Genomic DNA, 25,315 nt, shown 5'->3' with positions numbered 1-25,315 from the left:
TGACCTGTGTTGATGCTAGCGGGCATCACATCCAATTTATGACGAAACCTTTGTATGCCGCTATAGGCTTTACATTTCTGTCATTTAAACCGGCTGGCTTCCTCATGATTTCCTTTTCTGCACGAAAGTCTTATGCGTAGAGAGAAAAAATTGATGCAGTGTTCAAACGCGACGTGTGACGTAAATATTAGACAGTGATGCTCATTTGTTATTCTCGGCATTTGTTTCGGTAAATCAATTTGATTTGGATGATTTTAAAAGTGTTTTGTAATTTTAATGAATTTAAATTTTAGTTACCTAATTAATTGTAATTCAGGATGAGACGTTTCGTCATGAGAATTGAGTCTATTGATGCTGAGTTCAAAAGTATAAAATGAAGTATTAGCTTACTGGGACATACACGTAAATGTGAATTTAGCATTAAATTGGTTTTAAATTTATTATTAATTTCCATTATAAATACGATTGTATCGGTGAATTCAGAACTTATCCCGCGTAGTATATCAAATACTGTAGACGTTTACAGAGTAATCAAAAAATATTATAGTACACTTATTTGTACACCTTGGTTATCATTATCTATAATAAAGAGAAGAGAAAATAACTGTAGGGGACTAAGAGTTGCTTACATTTAGCCACATTGATGCAACGGCAAATATAACGGATGAGAATTGAGAGCTCATAATTTATATTTTTGGTTTAATTTATTTGGTTCGTGATGTATTATGCTATTAATAATGACATCAAGATGACGTTTACCATGTGCAAATTAAACCAAGGCAAGTAGTGAAACTAGAAAAATATGTTTTGCATACAAATATATATTATATAGTACTGTATGCCTTATTTTTTATTTTAAAATAAGATAAAAAGTAAAAAAAAATAATGAATTGGACACATTTTGTAGTAGCAGAATTGCGCCATCTAGTAGGGAGTAGAAATCTATCGTATTTTAATTTATTTATTATTTAAAATCAGCACTATGCGTACGAGTAACGAATACAAAATAGATGTCTTAGGGCCTGTTTCACAATGTCCGGATAAGTTCCAAATAAGCTATTTATTACTTATTCGTAGGATAAACAGTATTTTTGCGTTTCACGACTGTCATATAGCGCTATTTGTCATGAAATTCGAAGTATCTTATTCGGAATTTTTATCTTTCGATTTAATTATGTGTTGCATAGCTATTTGGCACTTTATCCATACATTGTGAAACAGGCCCTTAGAGTCAAAATAAATGACATACATAGAGAAGGGACATATGGTTGTCGCCTACTTCCATTAAAAGAAAAATATTCCGAAATTGAAAGAAAAACGAGCAATTTGATGCTAAGTACAAAAAATTGTCCAACCACTAGATTATTATTTTGAATACGGAAACAATAAAATAACCGCTATGCATGTAGGAATTAGTCAGATATTATAATTTAATATTTATTCATACCTAATGATCGTGCGGTAAAAACAAATAAATACAGCATTTTATAACACAAATCGTAAACAACTTGACCTATACCTGCGCACTATTAAATTACGGTTCTACTTACAAAAACACTAACTCTGAAGGCACTAGTAAAACTTTGTAACTTTTGGTCTGGAGACGCGTTCACATTCGTAGTTCGAAGAGTATTAAACTAGCAAGCATTAGTTCGCGTGTTAATTATATTTATTGCAACGACAACTTCAAAGAGATCGAACGCTATTTAGAGAATCGATCTTAGATCGCTTCCGCGGTGCGGAAAATCGATTTTTCGAGTAAGATGTCTTGTCCAATTATAATGACATTTAAAATATCCACCACATAAAATTGTTGATTCTAAATTTTCAAGTCAAGACACAATCAAGTAATAACGACTACTATTTATTTATTTATTTGCAATATCAACATTTATACAATTACAGAATATATAACACAGAATAAACAAATGTGTTTTATGTTTGTGTTTATTTAAATACAAGCATAACACATTCAACGATTAGTATTTAAATTAGTTAAAAAAATATACAGATTTCCAAAAAAATATATACCAACTTACGAATAAATTATAAGATGCATTAAGATAAGATAACTTCAACGAGTGTATGTTAAAGTTAAAACAACGCAAAGTCATTTTAACAAAAGCTACGAGTTTTTTTAACCATCTTATTGACAAATTAAAATAACTGATAAATTCTCTTAATTTAATCTGAAATAATAACTAATCTGAAGCTATAGAAATACATGGAGTTATGAAGAGTTATAATATAAAGCTATAATTCTCAAGTAGTCTATACAATGCTTTGGGAACATCACTTAAAAAAAAATATTAGATTTCCGCTAAATTTTGTTTATGTATATATTTGTGTAATACTCAAAATCAAAATATGATTTTGTAAATTAAGATATTATTCACGACTGTACTCAATTGAAAGCTAACCCAAATTCGTATAGAAGATAATTTATTATCCAAATGTAATAGTAGCTAGAGATTCGGTAATGTGGTCATAATTTGGATAATCTAGGCCACCTTTTAGCAGGATTGGCGTAAGATATGTATTAAATAAATATTATTAGAAACATTTAATTTGATAGTTTAATTGTGTAGAAGTTGCCCAGAAAATGTAAAAGTAAAGTTTAACATTTAAAATAGCTGACAGTTCTTTTAACGTACTTTTAAAGTTTTTCATTAGAAGTCAATTATATTGTATGAATGGCTTAATTCTAAGCGCAGATTATCTGTTTACTATGAACTAAAATCAAAACTAAACTATAAGTTTCAAACAATTTTTGATTAATAAATAAATTAAAATTATTATTTTCAAAAACATTTTAATCTTGGCAATGACAATGACACTCTTTTGTTATTTTCTTTTTATATAGTTTTTTTAAATTTATTAGTTAACCACAAAACGTTAAAAGTATTTAACTAGGCTTATTAATTGTCATAGACCTTCACAGATCTGCGAAAGCTGTAACTATAGAGTATAGACAAGGACAAAGGTTGACATCTGGGTCAGAACTAGACCTAATATTTCGCGCCATTTTACATGTAAAAAACGCCATCTTAGTTAGTAGTAGTTTATAGTAAGTAGTATGTACTTCTTAGTAGTATTTTTTTATAGATACAAGTTTTTCAGTCGTATTTTTTAATAATACGATATTGGGTTGCCTGGAAGATTATTTAGTAGTTCTATCCGGCATTAGGTATATTTAATCTTGTCTTGTCTTTGTTCATTAATAGGAAATGTATTTTTATACAATTTAAGCAAAAGTTATATAAAAATTATGATTAATTTGACGATTGTGTGACAAATGTGTGACATGTAGGTACTTCTTATAGTTAGTTTTGTATGTGAGGTTATAGTTGACAAAATACTTACATCTACCACAGTTAAAATATTCCACAGATATGTTCACTCTTATTAAGATAAAAAATGCGAAGGCGAGTTTGTTTCTCGCAATGTGTAGAAATACTGAGTCAGTATAGACATGATTAGGTGTGAACTATTCTGCACAGTATGTTGGTTTATTTTCGTTTTATAACCGCAACTTCTGGTAACTTTTGGGCAGTAACCGAAATTCCATTTTTGAATATTTAATTTTGAGGACATTAGATATTTTCCACCTCACAGAAGAGAAGGAGAGGATGTGAGGAAATATTTGAAGAGACTTAGAATTTGTTTAACAGAGAACATTTAGTCTTTCAAATATTAAGTTTTAATTATCATTAGTTTAATGTTAAATTTCAGTTTTCTTTCTTTTTTGTCTATTAATGTACTTAATTATGTTTTATTACCTCATTTATGTAATATGTTTTGTATACGTGTTTAGTTTATCGTCGAAGACTTTTCGATCGTAACATAATATACGTATATAGTGTACTTATGTAATATAAAATCATAAATAACACGTAAAAGACTTGACGCCCTGCTTAAGTGTTTACAAGCATGGCGCGTGCGACGCCATCTTGCCTAGAGAACCGTTCTATATAATGCATGAAATTATGTTTAATTTGCCAAAATAGAACTAAAAATAAAGTTTGTACCGGTTCTACAAACTTTATTACAAATAAATAATCTGAATAGATTTTAATCTCTTAACAAACAGTTCATTCTTTGCAAACGTGCGATTTTTTTATAGCTTATAAGTAATTATATATAAAAAAATATGTCTTTTATATTTTTTTTTGTTTCTGCCATATGATATAGTTCCCCATTTGATTGTAGATTAGAATGATTTGAATAACAAAAGCCTAATAAAACTATGCAATTTTCTAAACGTAATTTGTTATTGATATTTTACTTTGGCTGTGGCGAAGTTCCTAATTTTATATATTTTCTCCTAATCTGTTTAAATATATATGAAATACTCGTATGGTCGTAAGTATTTCACTATTATTTGTATAAACCCCAGACATGCGATACAGGCCGCCCTTTTTTCTGGCATAAGACACCTGGCGAATGAACAACGATTACTCGACTCGGGCATATACAACGTATCTTAAGATTGTCTGTTAATTGTCAAGCGGCCGCTACGATGTAGACAGGTAAAAAGCTAATTTTAGACAAAGAGCTTCGAAAAGTTCACAGTTTTATTAAGTTAGTTATTTCCTAATAATTTATTAATTTTTAATTTATAATCGTTTTTCTTTTTTAATTTATAAGGGTCTCGTCCCATTCGGTGTCGAGACCCTTGATCCGTGGGGTCCTAGCGCGATAAGGCTTTTTAGGGAAATATCAAAAAGGTTAGTTGACATCACAGGAGAACGAAGAGCTGGCTGCTACTTCGCACAAAGAATTAGTCTAGCTATTCAAAGGGGGAACGCTGCCAGTATCTTCGGAACCTCGCCTAAAGGGACTCCTTTTAATAATATTTTATTTATTAAATTTTAAGGTTAGTTATTCGGTATATTAGAATTACTATTTATAATCGAAATATTAAAATATTTGCAGTGTCTATGTAGGAAACGTATGTTTTTAATTGTCAATATTCAAAAAATACTGGACCGGTTTGAAAAATTGAGACTATCGATATCCTACAATATGCTGCTAGTAAATTAATCAAAAAGCATGAACGTCGTCTTGGAACACAATAACCAAAAATTGTTTAAAAACATTTATTAAGGTAATATTCTTTAATTCACATATTTATATTGAATCGTTAATCAACAAATATTATTAATAGTGATTACAAGTTGGCAGCCCTCAGCTTCCTATATAGAGACAGACCGAAATAACATGCAAGTTGCATAATTATGAATCATTACAATTGCTGAATAGAACGCGAAATTACGACAAGATGTATTTGGAATATGATTGATCAAATATTTAGTTTATGTTATTTATTTACAAATATACATATACTATCCTTACAATACTAAGCTAATACAATAACGTCTACGTCTAAAATACGATATATTAAAACCCGTACAGCGGATTTAAGTATCATTATAAATATAACTTGGTAAATAAGGATTGTAAGATACTACCCAACGTATAGAAGTATTTTAATTAACATAACACCGAGCAATGACTAAACTATCTATTCCCAGTAGAGTTATGTCAGAGCAAAACATTTGATTAAATGTGTTTGTAATTTATTTTTATATTATTGCTCTATAACTCCTGCGGTTTTTTTTTAAATTGAACTAGATAGTACAATATTTTGTAATTATTTTATTTGGATATTATATAATACCTGGGTATTAATAATTCACGTTAAAAGGTCGCAGGAGATTACGAAAAAAATAAATGACAACTGCGACATAGTATAAAGTATAAACTCTGTTTTCATAAAAAGTACTCACCTCGTCACAGGCATGGCACCTAGGCTTCAACCGTTCGTCATAGTGCCGGATACAGAAGAGCCTGCCATCTAGCGTGCAGTAGGCAAGCTCCACCAATAACTCGTCACATACCGAGCACGAAAAACACCCAGGGTGATAATATTCCTAAAAACAAATGAATTTGTCACTCGTATAAAAATAAAACAAAGTATAGTATAATAAATAGTTTAAAATATTTATGAAAGTTTAGGGAACCCTGTCACCTAGTGTCAAATAGCGTTATTTAAATAAAACCTTGATCTGAGGAGTGTTTTATAATAGTCAAGAGATGGCGCTTACTTTGAAAACAGTAATTAATATTTCTTTACCTCTTCTTCGAGCTTTGGAGCTTGAATAACAATACTGCCGGTACGTATTTGCTTCACGCACCCATAACAGATTGTTGATATTCCATGATATTGACTAGCGATACCTGTAATAAATAATCAAATGTTAATTAACAAATGTAGAATACGGACGTAGCACACTCATTATTTTATTGAACTAAAGTCTTATCTTGCGAATAATGCTTGCGAAAACTATGAGATTTGAAACGATAGAACTGAAATGATTTTATATTCTTTAAATAAAAAATATATTACCTTTAACATTAGGGTTGTCTGGAAGAAATCTTATGTTATGTGTATGTTTGTGAATAAGGTAATAATAATAATAAATAACTAACTTAACTTATTCTCTAATGAGGCAGCAGAGAAGTGCGAAAAAAGGTTATGTATTGTTAATAGATATTTGAAGTATTTCGCCTCGATTATACCTTATATCAGTTCCTGTGCTGTAATAAAAAGTTAATCTTTTTGTTAATATTTTAATCTATTACTGTTGTATTTTCAATGTGTATTGTTTTGTATGTGATGTAAATAAATAAACATTCTAATTTATCAAACGGTCCTGACCTTGGTTTAGTCCAGGGACGATGTGGGGTAGAAAATCTAGATGGCGCTTACCTATATCCAATGCGATTTCATTCCTAGCTGCAACAAAATCTTCGAACTGCTTATGGTGGGCCTCGTCTATATTTCTACAATGTTCTAGTGACAGATCCTGCTTTGGGAGCTGAGTTGCAAGGGCCCGGGTCCTCCACGCGCGCCATGCTGCTGTGCCCGTTGCGCCACCTATAGTTGGGGCACGCTCGGCTAGTGATGACCAGTACAGTTCTGTCTGTAAATAGAAACATTTTTAAGTAAGTAATGGAACGGATGTCCGACTTTCGAAAGATCAAGGTTCGATCTTGAGTTCGAGACTGGCGTCAGGGTATCCCAGGATGGGTTATCTACCATGTTGCTTGAACACATTTCGGAGCTGGAAAAATTCTGCCATGAATACATAGCTCAAGATGGTCCTGGGAGTAGTCGCCCGGCGGGAGACTTCAAGCCTTTTAAGCTAATAAAGTCCTTTTTTGGAAAAGGGGAGATTTGTCACTCTCCCTTCCTGCCTAGCGACAGATCTGTCTGATCGTTGTCTGTTAGGATACTATGTAGGTCTTATAAATTAATAAATTATAATATTAATAACGGGTGTTTGAGTTATACAAATTTCTCCATCTAACCTAATCTTACGGGATGTAAAAGGAATTGAAAATTTCAAACAATCTTTTGTTACATTTGGACATAATGGCGCGTCTAGTTTTGTTGTGATTATAGTTATGTGCGTCAAAGTTTAAAGATAGACACACGATACATAATGGAACGGTTCTCGACCAATAACAATGAAAAGAAATTAGCATTTTCATCCTTTGAAGTGAATACTTCTTCAGCATCGTTGTGATTTGAAAATCGACAACAAACACATAAATCCATAAGATTTAACGAGGAAGAAAATGAGAAAGGAACGATTATGATTTTTTTTTATTTCTATATAATATTTTAAGTCTTCCAAATTAATAAAAGCTTCCAGGATAGGCGATCCAAACACCTAGGGTTTAAGTGTTTTGAAAAATAATATACCTTACCGGCAGAAGCGAAAATAAAACTGGCGCAAACTGTGTCGCGATCATATCTTTTTATCGAAGTAGATGATCAGGCTTTTGTTCCTTACACACGCCTTTAATTTTTTTGCATCTGTGGCATGCCTCTTCAAGATGTATTCATCGTGTGAGCCAGTGTTAAATGCGCATTTAGAAGGCCATTGCTGCCCGGGGTTCAAACTTACGACAATTTGAATTGTTGGGTGTCGGAAAACTTTAATATAAACACATTAGTACCTGCTTGGCAGTGAGTCCAGGTGGGCTGTTGTCATATGCATGATGACCACGGGTTTCCCGAAGACCAAGTCGGTCCCTGACTGAGCCCAACTCTTCATGGTACACCGAGTGCTTCAGACGATCGCAACCACATGACTTGCAGGTTTTCCTATAAAAAGAAATTAATAATTAGAGTTCTAATTCACGATATTTCTGCGAGTAGGATACTCGCAAGGACCGTGATAGATAGGATCTGTGAAGAGAGAAATTACGATATTAGCCAAAAACTGCAGTCACCAGGAAACACCGTTTAAAATATACCTCTTTGAGGCCTATTAATTCAATTATATATATAATTGTATATTAAATCAATCGTAAACAATAATTGTGTATTATTAGTAGAATATTATTTTGTTACGCTATCGATTACTAATTAGTACATACATTGTAAATGCGTATTCGCAGACAATGCTTAGTAATTGAATTCAAAGCAATGATCCATGTCAGATGATCCAGACATCCGTTGTCGTTGATTGATATTAGAAGACATGTTAATTGCATTACAATATTACCCCCCAAACGGATATGGGACAAATGCTTTTTTACATCAGTTTTGCTTCTTGCATCTTGCAAGAACAATGTTCTTTTCACACGCATTCATTTGTTTTATCCTCGTCCGTTTTGATATTACGTATCGTTTCTTTTAAATATGACACTTATTTAATTTTACAATATTACTTAACGAATGCACAGAAGGCTTCTAAGGACTATAGGCCTTAGTCTTGGTTATAGATTTCTGTATTGGTTTCGTGATATTTTTTTCTTTTTCTAAAAGGTTCTGGACCCTTTTTAGGAGCCTTAGGAACGCCGGTTTCCTCACGATGACCAAGCGCGAGTGTTAATGCGTAGAAAGTCCATTGGTGCACGACCGAGGTTCAAACCTACGACCTTAGGAATCAGAGACGGTAAAGCTACACCAATTAGGAATATATTATAATATGAGGCTTATTTATCCTGACTTAAGGTATGAGCTTTAATCTGCATTGCGATTGCAAACAGAATGTCGAGTGCAACGCAAATAGCTTCCCCCATTTACATACATATTTCACATCTAAATATAACGCACTTATACACGAGACAAGTTTTCTGTTTTAGCCGCGTATAGATAAATAAAGATGATAGGGTAATTCAGACTGCATGCTGTAAATCACAGGGCTTTTATAGACTAGTGATTTGCAAACATTATATTTATATATTTCTACGTTACGTGTGTATGTAACCCCTAAACGGCCGGCTAATTTTGATGAAATTTTTTGTGGATGTTTTTACATTATCATATTTTTTGTATTTTAAACGTGTCCCTATAGGACCACGTCTGTTGGATCCGCTTGTTTTGTCAACTGTCCACATTACGAATGAATTGCTTTTATATTATTCCAAAATGCACTATAAATAACAATATTTATTATTGGCAGATTGGTAGATTGGTCACGCCCAGAGAATGAAAGAAAATTTAATAAAATTATTATTATTTAATTAAATCTATTAAACGATAATTAATTTCAAATAATGTTCGGCCGGACTTTTTTAAAACAGGGGCTTTAGCCTCACCTGATGTTAAGTGATAATAAACACTTTCAATGGCAGAAGCCTCGCAAGTGCGGCCTTTTAAAAATTGGTACGCACTTTTCTTGGAGGACTCTAAGAATTGGTTTGGTCGCTCTGAACACTCCATGCTAAATGGGGTAGAAGATGCAGAGAGACCCCACATCTCTACTAATATGAGGTGAGGAAATATGTCAAAATTAAATGTTACATGCTTGTGGTCTGACACAATGTAGGTTACGTACCTACGTACGTCATATTTATAGTCAAATGAGTCAGTGAAAAGATAACGCCCGCAGGAAACAACATTAATTGATAAGAATGTTTTTATTCCGGTGTATGCTTTAATAGACACAATACTGGTAACATTTATTATCTTACTCTTATTTATTAAGAATTTATGAACTCTTTTATTAGATATTAATTCACCATACTTTTAATTGGGAAAGGTTAATATATAATTTGTCGGTGTAATATGGAATTATATCGTTTATTAAAACCTAAACTTAACAATCAAATATATCGTTTTTAAAATTTTATAAATCTACATTGTAAACGTAAAAATTATCAAAACATATAAATAGAAAATTCAAACAAATTTTAAAAAAGTTTGGTCGTTTAATGCTGGCAGCATTTCCTCGCTGTATTGGGATACTTATTCGTTGAGCCAGGAAAACATCAGCTCTGTGGTCACCGGTACAACCAGACGCCAACCTTCATTTTTAAGTAAAGCCTGTGCACTTGAACTTCACCAAGAGTCTCTACTCCAAAGCAAACAAAATCGAAGTTGGAGAAAAATTATGTAAGGTTATATTTAAAGATAGGTTTTTATCGGCTTTGAGACAACACGTGTTGTTATACAGATGGAAGATGGTCAGGTGGGCATAACCCAAAAGAACAAATTAATATCAACAAACCAAAAGAGTTTGAAGGGCTGGGAAACATTGGATGATGACGGTTGGAATACTTGGCAAAGGCCTTCTCTATCTAAGAAAAATAAAATATTATGTATCTTTCTATTTGTGTTGTATGCAAACTATATTTTGGATATATAGTATACAAATACACAATGGTACATAAAAATAAAAATTAATCGCTAAAAATTCGCGGGAAAATTTAGATTTCAAATAAAATTAAAATATTATTTATTAATATTAGGAAAATAATGTACACTTATGAACGATTAGTGTATGATTTTAAAATTATAAAAATTTATAGTAGTTTGTACAAAGTAATAATAAACATTAATTTTCTATAGTCCGTTAAATTATTGTTTAGTAACTAATTATAATATTTTCATTTATTTGAATTGAGAATGTACTGCTGTGTTACACGCAGTAACCATGCTTGACCATGCAGTGTAGTAACTTTTTAAACGTTTGACATCAGTTACTGGGTTATTCCAATTTTTATGTTACAATTATCTTACTTTAATAGTGTTTTAATTTTAAGTCCCTTCCCAGTTTTTTTTAAATAATTGAACAAGGTATTAATACACCTGACAAAGAACAGTACGTCGTCACTGAGTTCTGAGTCATTCGTGTAGGATGACAACACGTTTTATGAGAATATTCTAATTCTAAGAATAAAAAAAATATATGCGTTCCAAATATTTTTGGAGGTTATTCAACTAACAAACTATTTAAAAAAATACCGGATTTATCTGTGAAAATACAAATCAAACGTCACAATCATACAATAACTACTAAATCTTAAAAGGCAGGCAACGCACTCGCGAAATACGAGGCCCAAGACCGAACGCGATGGAGACTCGCTGTGGACGCCTTCTGCCCCACTTAGGGGTTATAGGACATCAGAAGAAGAACGCACTCGCGAGCCCTCTGGCATTGAGAGTGTCCATGGGCGGCGGTATCACTTAACATCAGGTGAGCCTCCTGCCCGTTTGCCCCCTGTTCTATAAAAAAAAATCTGGCTGTACGAGTTAGCCTCAATGTAGAGTAGATGCTAGCATGATAAGCTATTAATTCATACATGTTCCTGTATTAAGTTTAAAATCCACGAGTCATATTTTTTTAACACACATCGATCTATGACACGTCGATTTCCTGCCGATTACGAACAAAGTAAGTTGACTCAGACTCACTCGAATTGCCCAAAAAAAGATTATCTCGTTAAAAAATTTAACATACTCGCCATAGTTATTATAAAACGTCTTGCAGGTTGTAGGCGGAAAAACTGTAAACACCGGGGGAAATGGAAATTCTGTCAACGGACCAGCTGCAGTCTGGTTCGTGTTTGTAGATTTTATCTCCATTACTTGTACGAATAATTTCGTATGCCGCGACTGTCTTTATAACAATATATTCCTTCTCGACTCTAAACTTCATTCTTTTTATACCTGTCCGGCATGCCCAAAATCTCGACAGTGTGTCTCAGAAGGTTGATCACCTTGTCTATTAGAAAAGATCTCAGTATACAGCAATCTGAGGCCCGGAACTAATATATATATATATGTGTGTGTATTATATGTTATTTAAATACGAACCTGTGTCACATTGGCAAAGAAGACAGAGGGTGTAGGCCGAGGGAAAAAGCCGGCAGCAAATCATAAAACAACACTTATTATAATCCTCATTATCAATATCATTTTATATACTTATATAAAATTAATACATATAGCAAATTAATTAGAAGTAGCCTGTCTAGCACTTGCCCCGGGCCCCATTATCAACTGGATAATCGCGAACTTTATAGTAAGCCTTTTTACATAGCTTTTCTTTAAAACATTTCTTAAATTTAAAAGGCACAGATAAAAGAGCTGCATTTGTTGCGAGTATTAACATTATACGTATGTTCTTGTATAATATACGGATATTGAGGTGAAAAGTGCCTCCATAAGATGTTTTGATAATGAGATAAATTCCTCTTGAGAGCTCCTCTCAGTTACACGCTAAAACCAGATAGCACTAAGCATCTATACCCTGTATGTCTTATTTGAGTAGCATGGACAACCGCAGCGTACAGCTAATTTAATAAGTGATAAAACTATAAACATTTACGCTTCTTGTCTTCATTTATCTATATAATAAGTAATCTAGTATATGGGCATTTCACTGATGACACGTTCAAGGGTTCGGCTTTTCAGTTGCGTGACGGGTTAGTAATTTAGGATTGCCAACACTGAAAATGGTACAACTTAATAATACCAGCATAATTATATACTTATATTTTCCTAAAATAAAAAATATTTTTGACTAAAAACTTTGAAGTAATTTTTATTTCACTCGGTGGCGTTGTAGTTCTGTGTTATTTATATTGTTAAACTATTACCTACCTGCTTATATAAATTTGAGACCAACCGAAGTTTCCATGTTGTTTAAAAAAAGAATTTAGTATACAGTTCTGTCGACAGCCCTTTTTAATGTATCAAATCGTAAACGAGAAATTAACGATAGATTGACGAGAGTGACTCAAGTTTCGAGTCACTTGATATTAAATGTTTTGACGTACGGGATATCGACGTTTATGTAAACGATCAAAAGAAATGTAAACACGAGATCGTTGACCGGCGCGAGCGCAGCGTAACTGTGACATTGCGCATACCAATTAATTGCTGTATTATAAGGAATTAGTGGAATTCGGATTAATGTTGTGGATTTTCTAATGAAAAGGATGATACAACATTCCTCCTTTGGTTTGACTGAAAAATTTATTAGCATGTTGGAGATAGTTGCGTTTAAATCAATAAAGAAAATGTATTTAAAAAGGGAGCACTAATGAAGTGAGAAGCGCGTTTCAAAACGAATTAATTTCAAATATTTAATAATTAAACTATTAGTTGACGACTTCCATATAAGGCAAAATAACGTTTATCAGATGATATCATACTCGTAGCAAGTAATGGATGGAAGTGTCATAAAAAAAATATGCTCTTAGCTGGAGAAGGCCTATCCCAAGATGACGTTCCAATCCTACACTAAAGACCAATCAAACACTCAACTTTATGTCATACATATATTTCATTTTAAACGTATATATATATATATATTTTATTGTGTTGTATATATTTTATTTCTATATGGTAATGCAAAAACCAACTTAGGTCTTAATTCATCTCTCTTTCGAATTCTAACTGATTAAACAGTACTTATGCGGAGATTTGGTAGAGGGCTGATCAATTTGAATAAAATCATTGTCCTAATCCGCTGTTTTTGTTTCTGCTTAACAAAATTTTCTGGTATTTTTATTTAATCTTGTATATTAACCAAATTGTCATACATTTTAGATAAAAGAACTTGTAACATATACCATAGATATAGTATTATTAATGTATTATAAGGTAAACTTGAATAAATAAGTAAATAAGGTAGGAAGTAAATACAGGTTGAATAATCAAATTATATTTAAGTCTACCCACATGAAAGATTCAAACGAAATTTAAATTGTTAGATTACATTATCTGTAGTCCCATCAGAGATACCGACGCGACACAATCCGTATTTCCGTTTGACCAATTACAATCAAACGACTAAACAGTCAGTTTTTGTAGATTATTTCTTTCTTTATTAACTAGGAGCTATCTTTAGCTTTTCAGCTTAGCTTAGCTAGGATTCATAATATTAGCGAGATTAATTATTTTGTTCACATACTTAAAGATGGTTCCATCCACTTTTAAACACACACAAGTTTAAAGTAATAACATATTACTTTAAAAGAGCACCGTCACATTTTTACTTGAATTGTTGGTTATTGTATGGTATAACTAAGCAAATAATTGGTATATTTGCAAAAAGTACGATTCTTCTATTTTATTAGCATGATGTCTGCAAGCACATGCAATTATTTCAATCTATAGTTCGTGTCGGGGATCGTTACGATGACAACCGTGAGTTATTGGCGTAAAGAAATAGTGTGAGTCATGCAATACCAGAGATAATATTTAAACATAATTTCTAGGAATGCAATACACTACAGGTACACTACAACATGGACCTATTTTTTTTACCATTTCATAATAATATAAATTATAAAAGCCTTCTGAATTATCAGATACTTTTACATTTAAACACGTTTCCATGTGAGCCCTTTTTTGGCAAAGGCCTCCTCTAAATCCCACCATTCCTCTCTGCACATGCCGCTCTCTGTCATGTACCACCTGCTGTTTCCTCAATTTGGTCTAACCAACTTCTAAGTCGTCTCTCTTTTTCGTGGCTGTACTTTGGGCACCAGTTTAGTACTCGCTCCACTGTTCTGCTCCTCTTGCCATTTGCCCCCCATTTCCACTTTAGTTTATTTATTTTTATTGTAAAATCTGTACCTTAGTTGGTATTGTTAAAGCTGTATTCTTTATTTTCCTTTTTATTATATTTATTATTTATATTTATATATATATAAAATTATAGTACTATTAAGCAATGTTTAAATATAATTATTTAAAATATATATATTTGCGTGTTAAAAATATATTAAAACACGATTCCCATTGTTTTAAACGATTAGTTTCGATATTAGTCATTCCGTTCTAGTTATAAGCTCTCCGGACATCTCATTACTCAGTTTATGAGCACATATTTTGAGCTGCGCTTTGTTCTTATAACTCCTATGTAAATAGTTACGCACTGTGTGTTGACACGTCGCGTGACGCGTAACGGAAGCAAAAATAATACAGCTATTAAGTTAGCGACAGGCTTTAATTATCTAATATCCAAAACTTTCGTTGTTTACAAAAACGACGTTTGTTTGTATGTATGTATTTGTATATTCATTATAAATCGTATTTATTATTTATTTATTAAAGTACACACAACCTTATATAACACTATATCTACAGTAAGTATATATTACGCGCTATCTATTCTAAAATATACGAAAATAATGGTAAACATAAATGTTCCAAAAAATAAAAATATAGGTCAAATTTTTAGAAAAAAATACTTGTGAAATAACGGATTAGGTATCACATAGAAACAAACATTACTTTTTTTATAATTGATCAGCTCGCTGATTGACCTGGATATAAAAGAGATCCCATTTAATATAACTAAATAAATATATATGACAATGTACGAATCTATCTATCGCTTTGTAAAGATACATTTGTCTCTGAAGTCGGCAAATAAATGTGAAAGATACCTACAAAGACTAGCAACGCATTAACTGAACTATAGGAGAATTTATAACAATATAAATATAGTTTGTGAAAAAATAAAAATTCGTTCACGGACATCTACAATGATGTCTGTCGGTTTAAAAATTCTGATTATATTGAAATAAACTTCAAGACATTCCATATCTAAAAATATTAGCCAATAATTTCTTAGCGCAGTCAGTAAATGATTGGGTACTGGCTCGCGACATTGTCATAAAACATATTTTATAAGCTCTTGTGAGATTCAAGGTAACGAACAAATAGTTAAAACAAAAATAAAACAATGAACTTTGTAGTGCAATAATGTTTATTGGTTTTGGTACAAACTTATTTGTATTGCGTGACGTACAGACTATACGAAACTATTAAACTAAATTTGTAAGCACTATAAGGGGGAAGGGGATCTTTGATTACCCTGTTTAGTGATTACGTCAACAATTTTTACTTTCGTACACATATTACCCACACATTGTCTATGCATTATCGAGGATTCCTACTTTACATTCCTACAAAAAATTAAAACGTTTATGTATCTACTATTATTTTTGAGAGCATTGCTTACTTGTGCTGACAATGACTATGCGAAGGGGGAATAAATTGTAGTAAATGTGCTTACAAGTTAAACGACCCCATAGAACTTTTGAACATATGACCTAAGGAAATTTTTAAATTTAACAAGCTCATTATTTTTTTAAAGCCGTGTAGGCCTGGCTTCCGAGGTCGTAGGTTCGATCCTTGGCTATGCACCAATAGACTTTCTTTCTATGTGTGCATTTAACTTTACGACAAAGACATTGACATTTACTAAACAATCTTCGTTAAATAATTTGTTGTTGTTTTTTTTATAAGACTTCTAAGATAATACATAAATAACGTAACTACTTCACGCTTATGTACCTTTTGTATTTACATATGTAAGGCAACAATATCATATACAATTTTTTTAATTGCTTTGATAACATTTTCGAATGTGATCTGTCTCATTTCCGAAGAGCGATCGTGACTTTATCTAGTATTTTTATTATTAAAGACGCTGTCGGGGTCACCTATGGGCAGTGATTAATTAACAGCGTTCAGAATCTGTGCGCAAAACAACCGTCTTGGAATTTGGATCACCGGTACGTCATACAACTCATACATCGGTTCGACTTTTGTCGCTTTGGTAAGAAAATTAAAAAAAAGACACTGTCGAAACATCCTTTTTTTTTAGGTCTGGGTATCATGTATGGATTTCTGTATCTTTTTCATGACAATTTGTCAGTTTAAGGTGACCTTATGTGCCTGACAAGCCGTCGACTTTTTGGGTCTAAGCCAATCCGTTTCCTCTGGATATTTTCCTTCATGCTGAAACATCACGAAAAAACCCCTGGGATGAGAACCGCACGCTAAAGACACTAGGCCACGATTTACTTAAACTATATAGTTAGACTAACTACTACTACTAACTATATAGTATATACAATACTTAAATCTACATTCTACTACTCAATACATATACAAATACATATAGGTAAAAATATAAAAGGTTTATTGGTCAATGTTAAGGCTAGAATCTTTGACATTAAAATCGTCAGATAGTTTCCAAGAGAAACATCGTAAATTGGCCATTGGTACCCAACTGATGTCTGAATAAATCTTCTCTATTTATTTATTATTGTATCTTTGGATAATATCCAATGAATTTCCGCTGGACGGTTTATTTCTTAATTAAATCTCGCTCAGTAATGAATATGTCTGTTTATTTAATTTATATATAGACGTCTTTGGTCAACTTATTAAATAACCCTGCTAAAACCTTCTGTTATCCAAGGTGCATAAAAAATCCTATAAAATATCTTTCATCGCACGCGCTGCGAAAACAATTGATGATAGAACAAAAAAATGTTCCACAATTTTAAAGAACATATCAATATCTACAATTTTTTTTTAAAATCTACCCTAGTTTGCTTATCACATTTTAAGGTTAACCTTACTACTGAACCACGGTGGCCACAGCTCTATAAAATGGCAATAAATCAGTGTAAGGGGCACTCATAAGAGTATTTATGGCTACTATATTTAGTTCGACCTTAAACAAGACAGAGCTGTCAGGCAACCTGCTTATAATCCGACTATTTGCGATTTGGTCATGACTACGTCTAATAAATTATTAAGAACATTAATACTATGGAACTTATATAATATATACAGAAGTCATAGTATACATTAATAATTTAGTTGCCAGTCAAGAAATTATCTACAGCTTGCTTATTGCATGAGCCTTAAGCTTTTTTGATTGATATGTTGGTAATTTTATAATTATGTATTGTTCCTGTTAATTTTTTAAATTTTTGCTCTTTTCTTTATTATTTTCTAGATATCGTACTTGTATTACCAATAATTAAGAATTGATAAAAATAATATTTAAAAAGTTTGCTTCCAGTATACATTTAAAGCTGTCTGCAAATTGTCGCTATATTGTAATTCATTTAGCGAGAAAAGCACCTGGGGTCACCGGTACTCTAAGGCCCCTAATCTAAAGAGGTTGTAGTGCCACTTATTATTTTTATAGGAAATAAATATAACATAACAATGAGCTAACCGAGCTCGTTTAGATAAACCTATAGCCTTGATTGAAACATTTGACACACGAATAAATATATTTTGTCAAGCATAATAATTCCCATATATATTACATAAAATCCATGTAAAGAAAATTGGACTAGCAAATGTTGTTCAGACTCTGGCGCGCGGCCAAACAACAGCCATCTATGTCTCGTTTGTGTATAATGAAGTAATATCCGTTATTTATTATCTGAAAGTTTGTAAAGGTAACATCAATTTATAAACATGAGATACACTAACAAAATTCCATAGATGCTGTGAATATTCAGATGTTCTTATTTGAAATATTCGTGAGTGCAATGGAATAAAGGCAGCGGCTGCAGATGTAGCAACCTATGCAGTGTTTTATGTATTTAGAGCTAATAGGTACAAGGTTTCCGAACCTTTTTTGTGCCAAGCCCCTCTTTAGCTTCTCCAAAATTCTTATGCCCAAGATGTAACAAACATAATATTTAATATTGATAATTTGATTGTTTAATTAAGAAACTCAAATGATAGGTTTTAGGAAGAAATTTCTAGGAAATTTACTGAGTAGCGGTAACGTTGCGTTCAATTGTAATCGGCCTTTTATTTAAACGTAGAGAGATGCCCTTAACCAATAAGAATTAAACGGGGCGCGCCACCGTATTTAGTTTTATGTTCTTAGCGGTTCAAAAGAGTAAAACTTCTGCAGAATTGTTACTTCTTTAGATAGTGCTATAGTTTGGTTTAGTGTAACATAAAGCGGGAAATCGGTGTACGACACAATTGTTTATAACAACACAAAATAAACAATGACGTTGAATCCAATCATGTTTTGCAAATAATCAATCTTGATTGTTTTTAAACATACGAGTCATCCATTTGGAGCGTCTTAGGGAAATGTCTTGGCGGAGGTAGTGGGTTTTGTTTTCGGAAAATAATTATTGGTTCAGCGTGCGAGTATCAACCTTGATTCCGTTCGAATTACGACTGTACACAAATGGTGTTTCTGCGTATTTAATCTCATAATAATCGACGGTATACCTGTATATATCCCTGTAGGGACGGAAGGCTGATCACTTGCCTATTAGAGTGAACCAATGATCACGATACGGACACAGAAATCTGAGTTCTATATACCTAAAAATCGATGTGGTATATCAGGCAATAAATGCTGATAAGTTGCCTAATAAAATGAACAAATAAATAAACTGATAAATCTGAGTCCCAGAGACAGACCTAAAGGACTGTTGCGTAGTTGCCTTTTTATTATTTCCGGTTGAAAGAGATTGCGTAAAGGAACGAATTATTCACGTTTCATAATAAAGTGTTTTGCCAAATATAAAGATGAAAATATACTTTATGATTGAAGCCCGTGGCAATAAAATTTATTTGCGACCACTCCAAGCAATAACACAGGTGTTCAGCTACAGATATTATATATCTGGACAGAGTAACTCGCGAACAATGATATTTTTTTCTCTGTATGTGGGTCTCCGTTTCCACTTTCTTTATATTTTTTTTCTATTTAATAATATGTTTTGAAATTTTAAAACACGATTAAGTAACTATTAAATTTTTATTATAGCGAAGTACCGCAACCTTCAACCCTTTGAATTTATTAGATTTAAATAACACTCATATAGAAACAAAATACATTATGGTACATATATGCCCAGAGCTCAAAAACAACTGAATACTTTTAAATGAAACTTGGACTGTTTTTAAGTTGGAATATCTTAATATGTCGTAGTTTACGAGAAATGTCAACAACAACAGTGGACAAACACAAAAACAGAATTTGGGAGACGTATGTACTTGAAACCCTAAATAGTCCATCAATAAATTAATAACTCATACATACAGAACCAACTACCTCCATAAAATCGGTTTCTATAAAAACTTACAAAGTAATTCTCTATAAAAGCTTACAAAGTACACTTAGCAGGTAGAAAATATTAAGTAGATATTTATTGTTTAATATAGCTTCCATTATAGAATACATTTCCATGATGCAGTTCTCTTCCATCGATTTAATTCATTCTAATGGATAGCCAAGCCCCCATTAGAATACTGCACGTTCGATAAAGATGTGATAATATTTACATTACCTTACGTTTGATGTGAGTGTTTTGTTTATAAATGTAATATCATAACGTATACTAATTATAGAGGACATAGGAATGTCAAAAAAAAAGGAAACCGAGTTGCAAATTTTTTAATTAATAGATAGAAACTATTTATATATGGAATATATAAGGAATACAAAAATAAATGCGGTTTTTATTATAAGATTGGCTATAACCTGCGTAGCCACGCAATATTATAATTGAAATATATATAACAAACGTTAATTCAGTTCCTAAAAATACAATAAAGAATACAATTAACAAGAAATATTATCATAATAGCAACAACCCACATCCAAAAATTACAAAAATGTCTAAAAGAGGAGTGTTCAAAATCCACCGCTGAATAACTATCTCGCGTATTATGTCACCTATTAATTAAATGTATAAGTATCATGCCTGAAGTCATAGGTTCTATCCCCGGCTGAGCACCAATGAACTTTCTTATCATATAACATTCTTTCGGTGAAGGAAAACATTGTGAGGAAACCGGCTTGCTTTAGACCAAAAACTCAACGGCGTGTGTCAGGCCTGTATTATTCACCCAGTCTCTGAATACCAGTGATTTTGGTGTGGGTCGAGTCCCACATACCCCTGCAACTTTTTAGGGCAGGGGAATGCGCAAAGGCATTTCCACCTCGAATATAAAAAAAGAGGCCAAACACCTACTTGCCTATAAGATTGACAAATGATCGTGGAGGAATTTAGAATATAGCTATTATTTTTTTTAATAATTAAGCTGCAAAATAGTTTAATGAAGTCATTCTTAAAATAGTCATCTGCGGTTTAACGAGAGGTTAAACACGATACATTACACTCGTAAAGTATTTGATTCACGTAAAAAACGCGAAACGAAATTAGCACTAATAAAAAAGCGATTTAAAATCACGATTTATGCACGCTATGACGGAAATAAACACCAGACTATCGGAGAAATTTTTATGTTCAATTGTTAACGGATACGTTTCGAGTATGATTAAAACATTACGAATTTAATTTACATTTATTATTAAATTAATAGTTCAAAGTACTTCAATTATATATTCAAGATTTCCTTCTTCTCACGAAAAATAACAATAAAAATACATGCTGCATCTGTATATACGTGATAAACTCAAAGAAATACCAATTTCCGAATCAATAAGCTCCCTGGAATGTTTATTGTTGAGGTCGCAAAAATGTTGTTAAAATACACGAAATCCACAAGGGCGTCATCTAGTAATTATTAAAAAAATTTACATATTTTTCCTAAAAAAATTTCTTCAGGGGTAACAACTAATTAAATATACAGGATAACTTCAACAACTACTAATGCCAAAAACTATATACCGTAGGGAACTTAGAAGTTATTTATAATACGATAATGTAGCATGATCTATTTATATATAAAACAAGGACATCGTCTATATTGATTTAATTAATTTTTTGCCACATTGGTTGCCTGGAAGAGATCGCTTAAAAGCAATATTGGCGACTTTATCGCTTTTTTGCCCGATTGTATAAACAGAAAATCTTTTATTATTGTGTTTGAAACGAAAAATTAAAAATCTACTTGAGCGATTTCAAACCCTTTCAAAACCATTAGAATGCCTCATTATACGTAATATTAGCTATAGTTATATAAAATATTTAAAAAACGTCTGGATTTGCGAAGTCAGGTTATGTACATGATGTGAAACAAAATTACCAGACAATTTATTAACACTTACCTAATAACTAACTCCAGCACATCCTCCCGTTCAAAGACCTTGCAGTACAGATGCAAAATCTTCAGGCAGGTGTACTGCAGCCCTGACCATGCGACATCAGCGGATTTCAACGCCTGCTCCCACGGGCAATTCTCATGCCGTGTCAGGCACAACATGCCGTGATCAGTCTCGGTTGGAGGCATTTAATCTTTGGTATTCGTTGGTATTTTAAATTTCATGAAGGTATTTCCGGATGTCGTTAAACCGGATGGAGCTTTCGCTTTGAGATCTTTCGCCAATTTTATCGTTTAATGTTGTTTTAATTGTGATTGATATTTCCTTTTTCTTAAAGGTCATATTAAAGTAAACACGCCAAAAATATACTAAGTATTTATTTTTTTATTTAGTAAACTTATTATGCAATATTTAAACCTTATACACAAAAGCCAAGACGCGCTTTACAATTCAAACATAAAGCACAGTAAACAATTATTAACTACTTATATAAAAAATATATTTATATTTTATATATTTATGTAAAATATCATCATCATCATTCTCATGAATGATCATTGAATCATTCTAATATACTTCATATAAAAGAGAAATAACAAAGCCATTAAAACTTATAACTTATAATTTTTTTAAGCATTCTTAGTTATATGAAATATGTATATCTATTTTCTAGTTATTTGTGTATACGATATACTGAAGGTATACGATACATGACTGAGTTACGTAAATAGTTTGCATTAGACAGATGAATTTGGAATAGTTGGATTTGCCTTGTATTGTATGAAAAGATAAGAAAGTGTACATTTTCTTAAGAAGCTTTAAAAATATTATCTCAGTTCTATTATGCTTACAAGCAAGCAATAAACATATAACTTCTGTTAGTAAGTCAATTTTAAGTTTTGGACTGCGGTATGACTATGTAGTAAAATTAAAACATAATTATAACTGATTAATCTATATACTGCGATTAACATCCGGTCGAATCGCTACATACTTTAGAACCATTATATAAAAGTTTCTAGCCAGTTATATATTATATGTGGTTAAATGGATAGCCCATTATGTAGCTATTAAATAAACAGGCGCACAACTTGTTAGGTTCCTTATATGGCGACTAATATTTCCTGTCATTTACTCATTTATGTGTACGAATTTAGACCATATTACTATTGACTTAAGAAGTATATTAGGACGTTATCAAGAGCAGATGTTCAAACTCAAGCAACGCGATTTAGAAGTCAAACTAAATCTCATGTCATTGTGATTAATTTATTCTAAGTTTGTTTAACGAGTTTTTTGCTGTGTTCTTAAATTAGGTTGAATAGGCTGTCTTATATTAAAAACTATAGGTATTATTTCTCACTTTGGATTAAAACCTACTCTTTGTCTGTGGGCTACAAGTGTAAAGGTGCTAATTACAGATTAAGTTGGCGCCTAGTAGAGAGTACTAGTAACCCCAAAACTAGTGGTTTCCTCGCTATGTAATAAATATTGCAATTTAGCCAGAATATGCTGCCTTCATTTAGGGTACGCTTCCATACGGACCAATCTTTAAAAATGTGTTTGAAACTATGAATTATTTTATTATTATTACTATGCATTTCAAAAATATTGTAAATATTGTATATTTGAGTGTAGGTAAAAATATCAGCATATTAAAAACAAATATAAAAACTAAACTATATGAACCTCCTAACTACCTATTCAATAATGGCGCTTATCTCAGTAACGCCTGGTTTGAATTTGAAAGTATTTTTGTTCGGAAGGTCCATTCACCAAGGTTATAGTAATATAATGTATGCAAAAAAAAAATATTTCGCAAAAAATTAACGCGGGTGAAATTTAACAAAACAACCAATTTTCGCGCAACCACTGTATTTGTTCACAAAAAATTGGAAATCTCGGGGTCTTTAGGTCAGCTAAAATTATTTCATGGATGTAATTTTTTTTCTTAACTCGAACAATTCAATATATTATACAAGTAGAAATGTTCAATTAGAATCCATATCTAACTTGCGGCAATTTAAACTAGGACGCCATTATAAGCGTGCGACTCAACTTAGATTAATAGGAGGATGTTTATGACATTGTCCTATGAGAAATGCAAAGTTGCCGTACAGGAAGCTATTTTGATTATAGTATTAACTTATGTTATACTAAATGCGTGTAATTATAATTAATGCTTTTTTCAGATACAGTATGTTAAATATTAACTTTATGCTAATTAACACAAGCTTGCGGGAGGCTTTTCGCCGCCGCGTTAGCTAGTTGCGCGCCGCCAAAAATTTCTCATTATTTGTAAACATGTCTAATTGCTTTTGAGGTCGTCCTCTACTATGCTTTCCTAAATGATACGGAAAACATCTATTTGACGTTTTGTCTATCTAGATAAACAAAACGTCAAATATTGTTGTATAGTTTAATATCCGGGGTGCAAAATCATAAATATTATAATTTTTCCTCCCCATCTTTGAAAAATTAATGCCGTTTGTGTCATTAAAATTAATGGAGTGGAAACTGTAAAGTTTACTGTAATATTACAGCATAATAATGAATGTGAGAAGGAAAACAACAGGAATAATTTATTTCCTAAATGCTATGATTGGTTCATATAGGTACATATTTAATCCCATGAACTTAAACGTATTTAGAATTTATTTTTGCTAAGACGTAATTCGATTATTTATTAAATAAATTACTTATTTTATGAAACGCTAACGGGCACGTAATATAAAGTTCCGCTGGCCACTTGCAATGCCAGAAGGCTGACGGCGTTGCTAGTCTTTTAAGGGTTAGTACGCTCTTTTGTTGAAGGGTTGAAAAAATATTATGAGTAGCTGGTTCCACATTTTACGATTGTGCGTGGCAAAGGAGTGTTTTTTTTAAATTAGTTATACATCTTCCCTAAGATTGAAGTGACTTTATTATCAGCTAAAAAACTGTCACGTTTTTATTTCATAATTGAAGTTGCTGAGCTATCTGTTGGCAAAGATTTTCCAAGTACACTTGTGTTCGGGGTGTGTAATACTTGGGCAATGAAGCTTTTATCAGAGCCACATTTGTTTTCTGTTTTAGTTCGTAACTGAATGCCTGATCGCCAGAAAATCCAGCAGCTTGATGTAACCGAGTTTATATAACTGACTATGCGTTATTAAAACGTATCGTAACGTATCTATTAAACATAAGACAGCGAAAAG

General features: G+C 32.1%; 1 protein-coding gene across 4 annotated transcripts in view; it reads right to left on the bottom strand.

The window, feature by feature from the left end:
- Positions 1 to 25,315, bottom strand: part of LOC110993521 (four and a half LIM domains protein 2) — a 123,110-nt gene that overhangs the window by 32,316 nt on the left and 65,479 nt on the right. Inside the window, exons 1-5 of one of the 4 annotated variants that reach the window (XM_022259811.2) lie at positions 22,125 to 22,385; positions 8,029 to 8,176; positions 6,773 to 6,986; positions 6,137 to 6,240; positions 5,790 to 5,933 (exon numbers count right to left, since the gene is read on the bottom strand). In XM_022259811.2, the coding sequence (XP_022115503.1) occupies positions 5,790 to 5,933; positions 6,137 to 6,240; positions 6,773 to 6,986; positions 8,029 to 8,176; positions 22,125 to 22,306 (792 nt within the window). In that variant the 5' untranslated portion in view covers positions 22,307 to 22,385. Of the gene's footprint in view, positions 1 to 1,550; positions 1,674 to 3,363; positions 3,451 to 5,789; positions 5,934 to 6,136; positions 6,241 to 6,772; positions 6,987 to 8,028; positions 8,177 to 22,124; positions 22,386 to 25,315 lie in introns of those variants that run through there. The other 3 variants (XM_045632458.1, XM_022259815.2, XM_022259814.2) reach the window with 3 other exon arrangements.

Source organism: Pieris rapae, chromosome 19 (assembly GCF_905147795.1).
Source record: "Pieris rapae chromosome 19, ilPieRapa1.1, whole genome shotgun sequence".
Taxonomy (NCBI): domain Eukaryota; kingdom Metazoa; phylum Arthropoda; class Insecta; order Lepidoptera; family Pieridae; genus Pieris; species Pieris rapae.
This window is presented reverse-complemented; position numbering and strand designations above follow the sequence as displayed.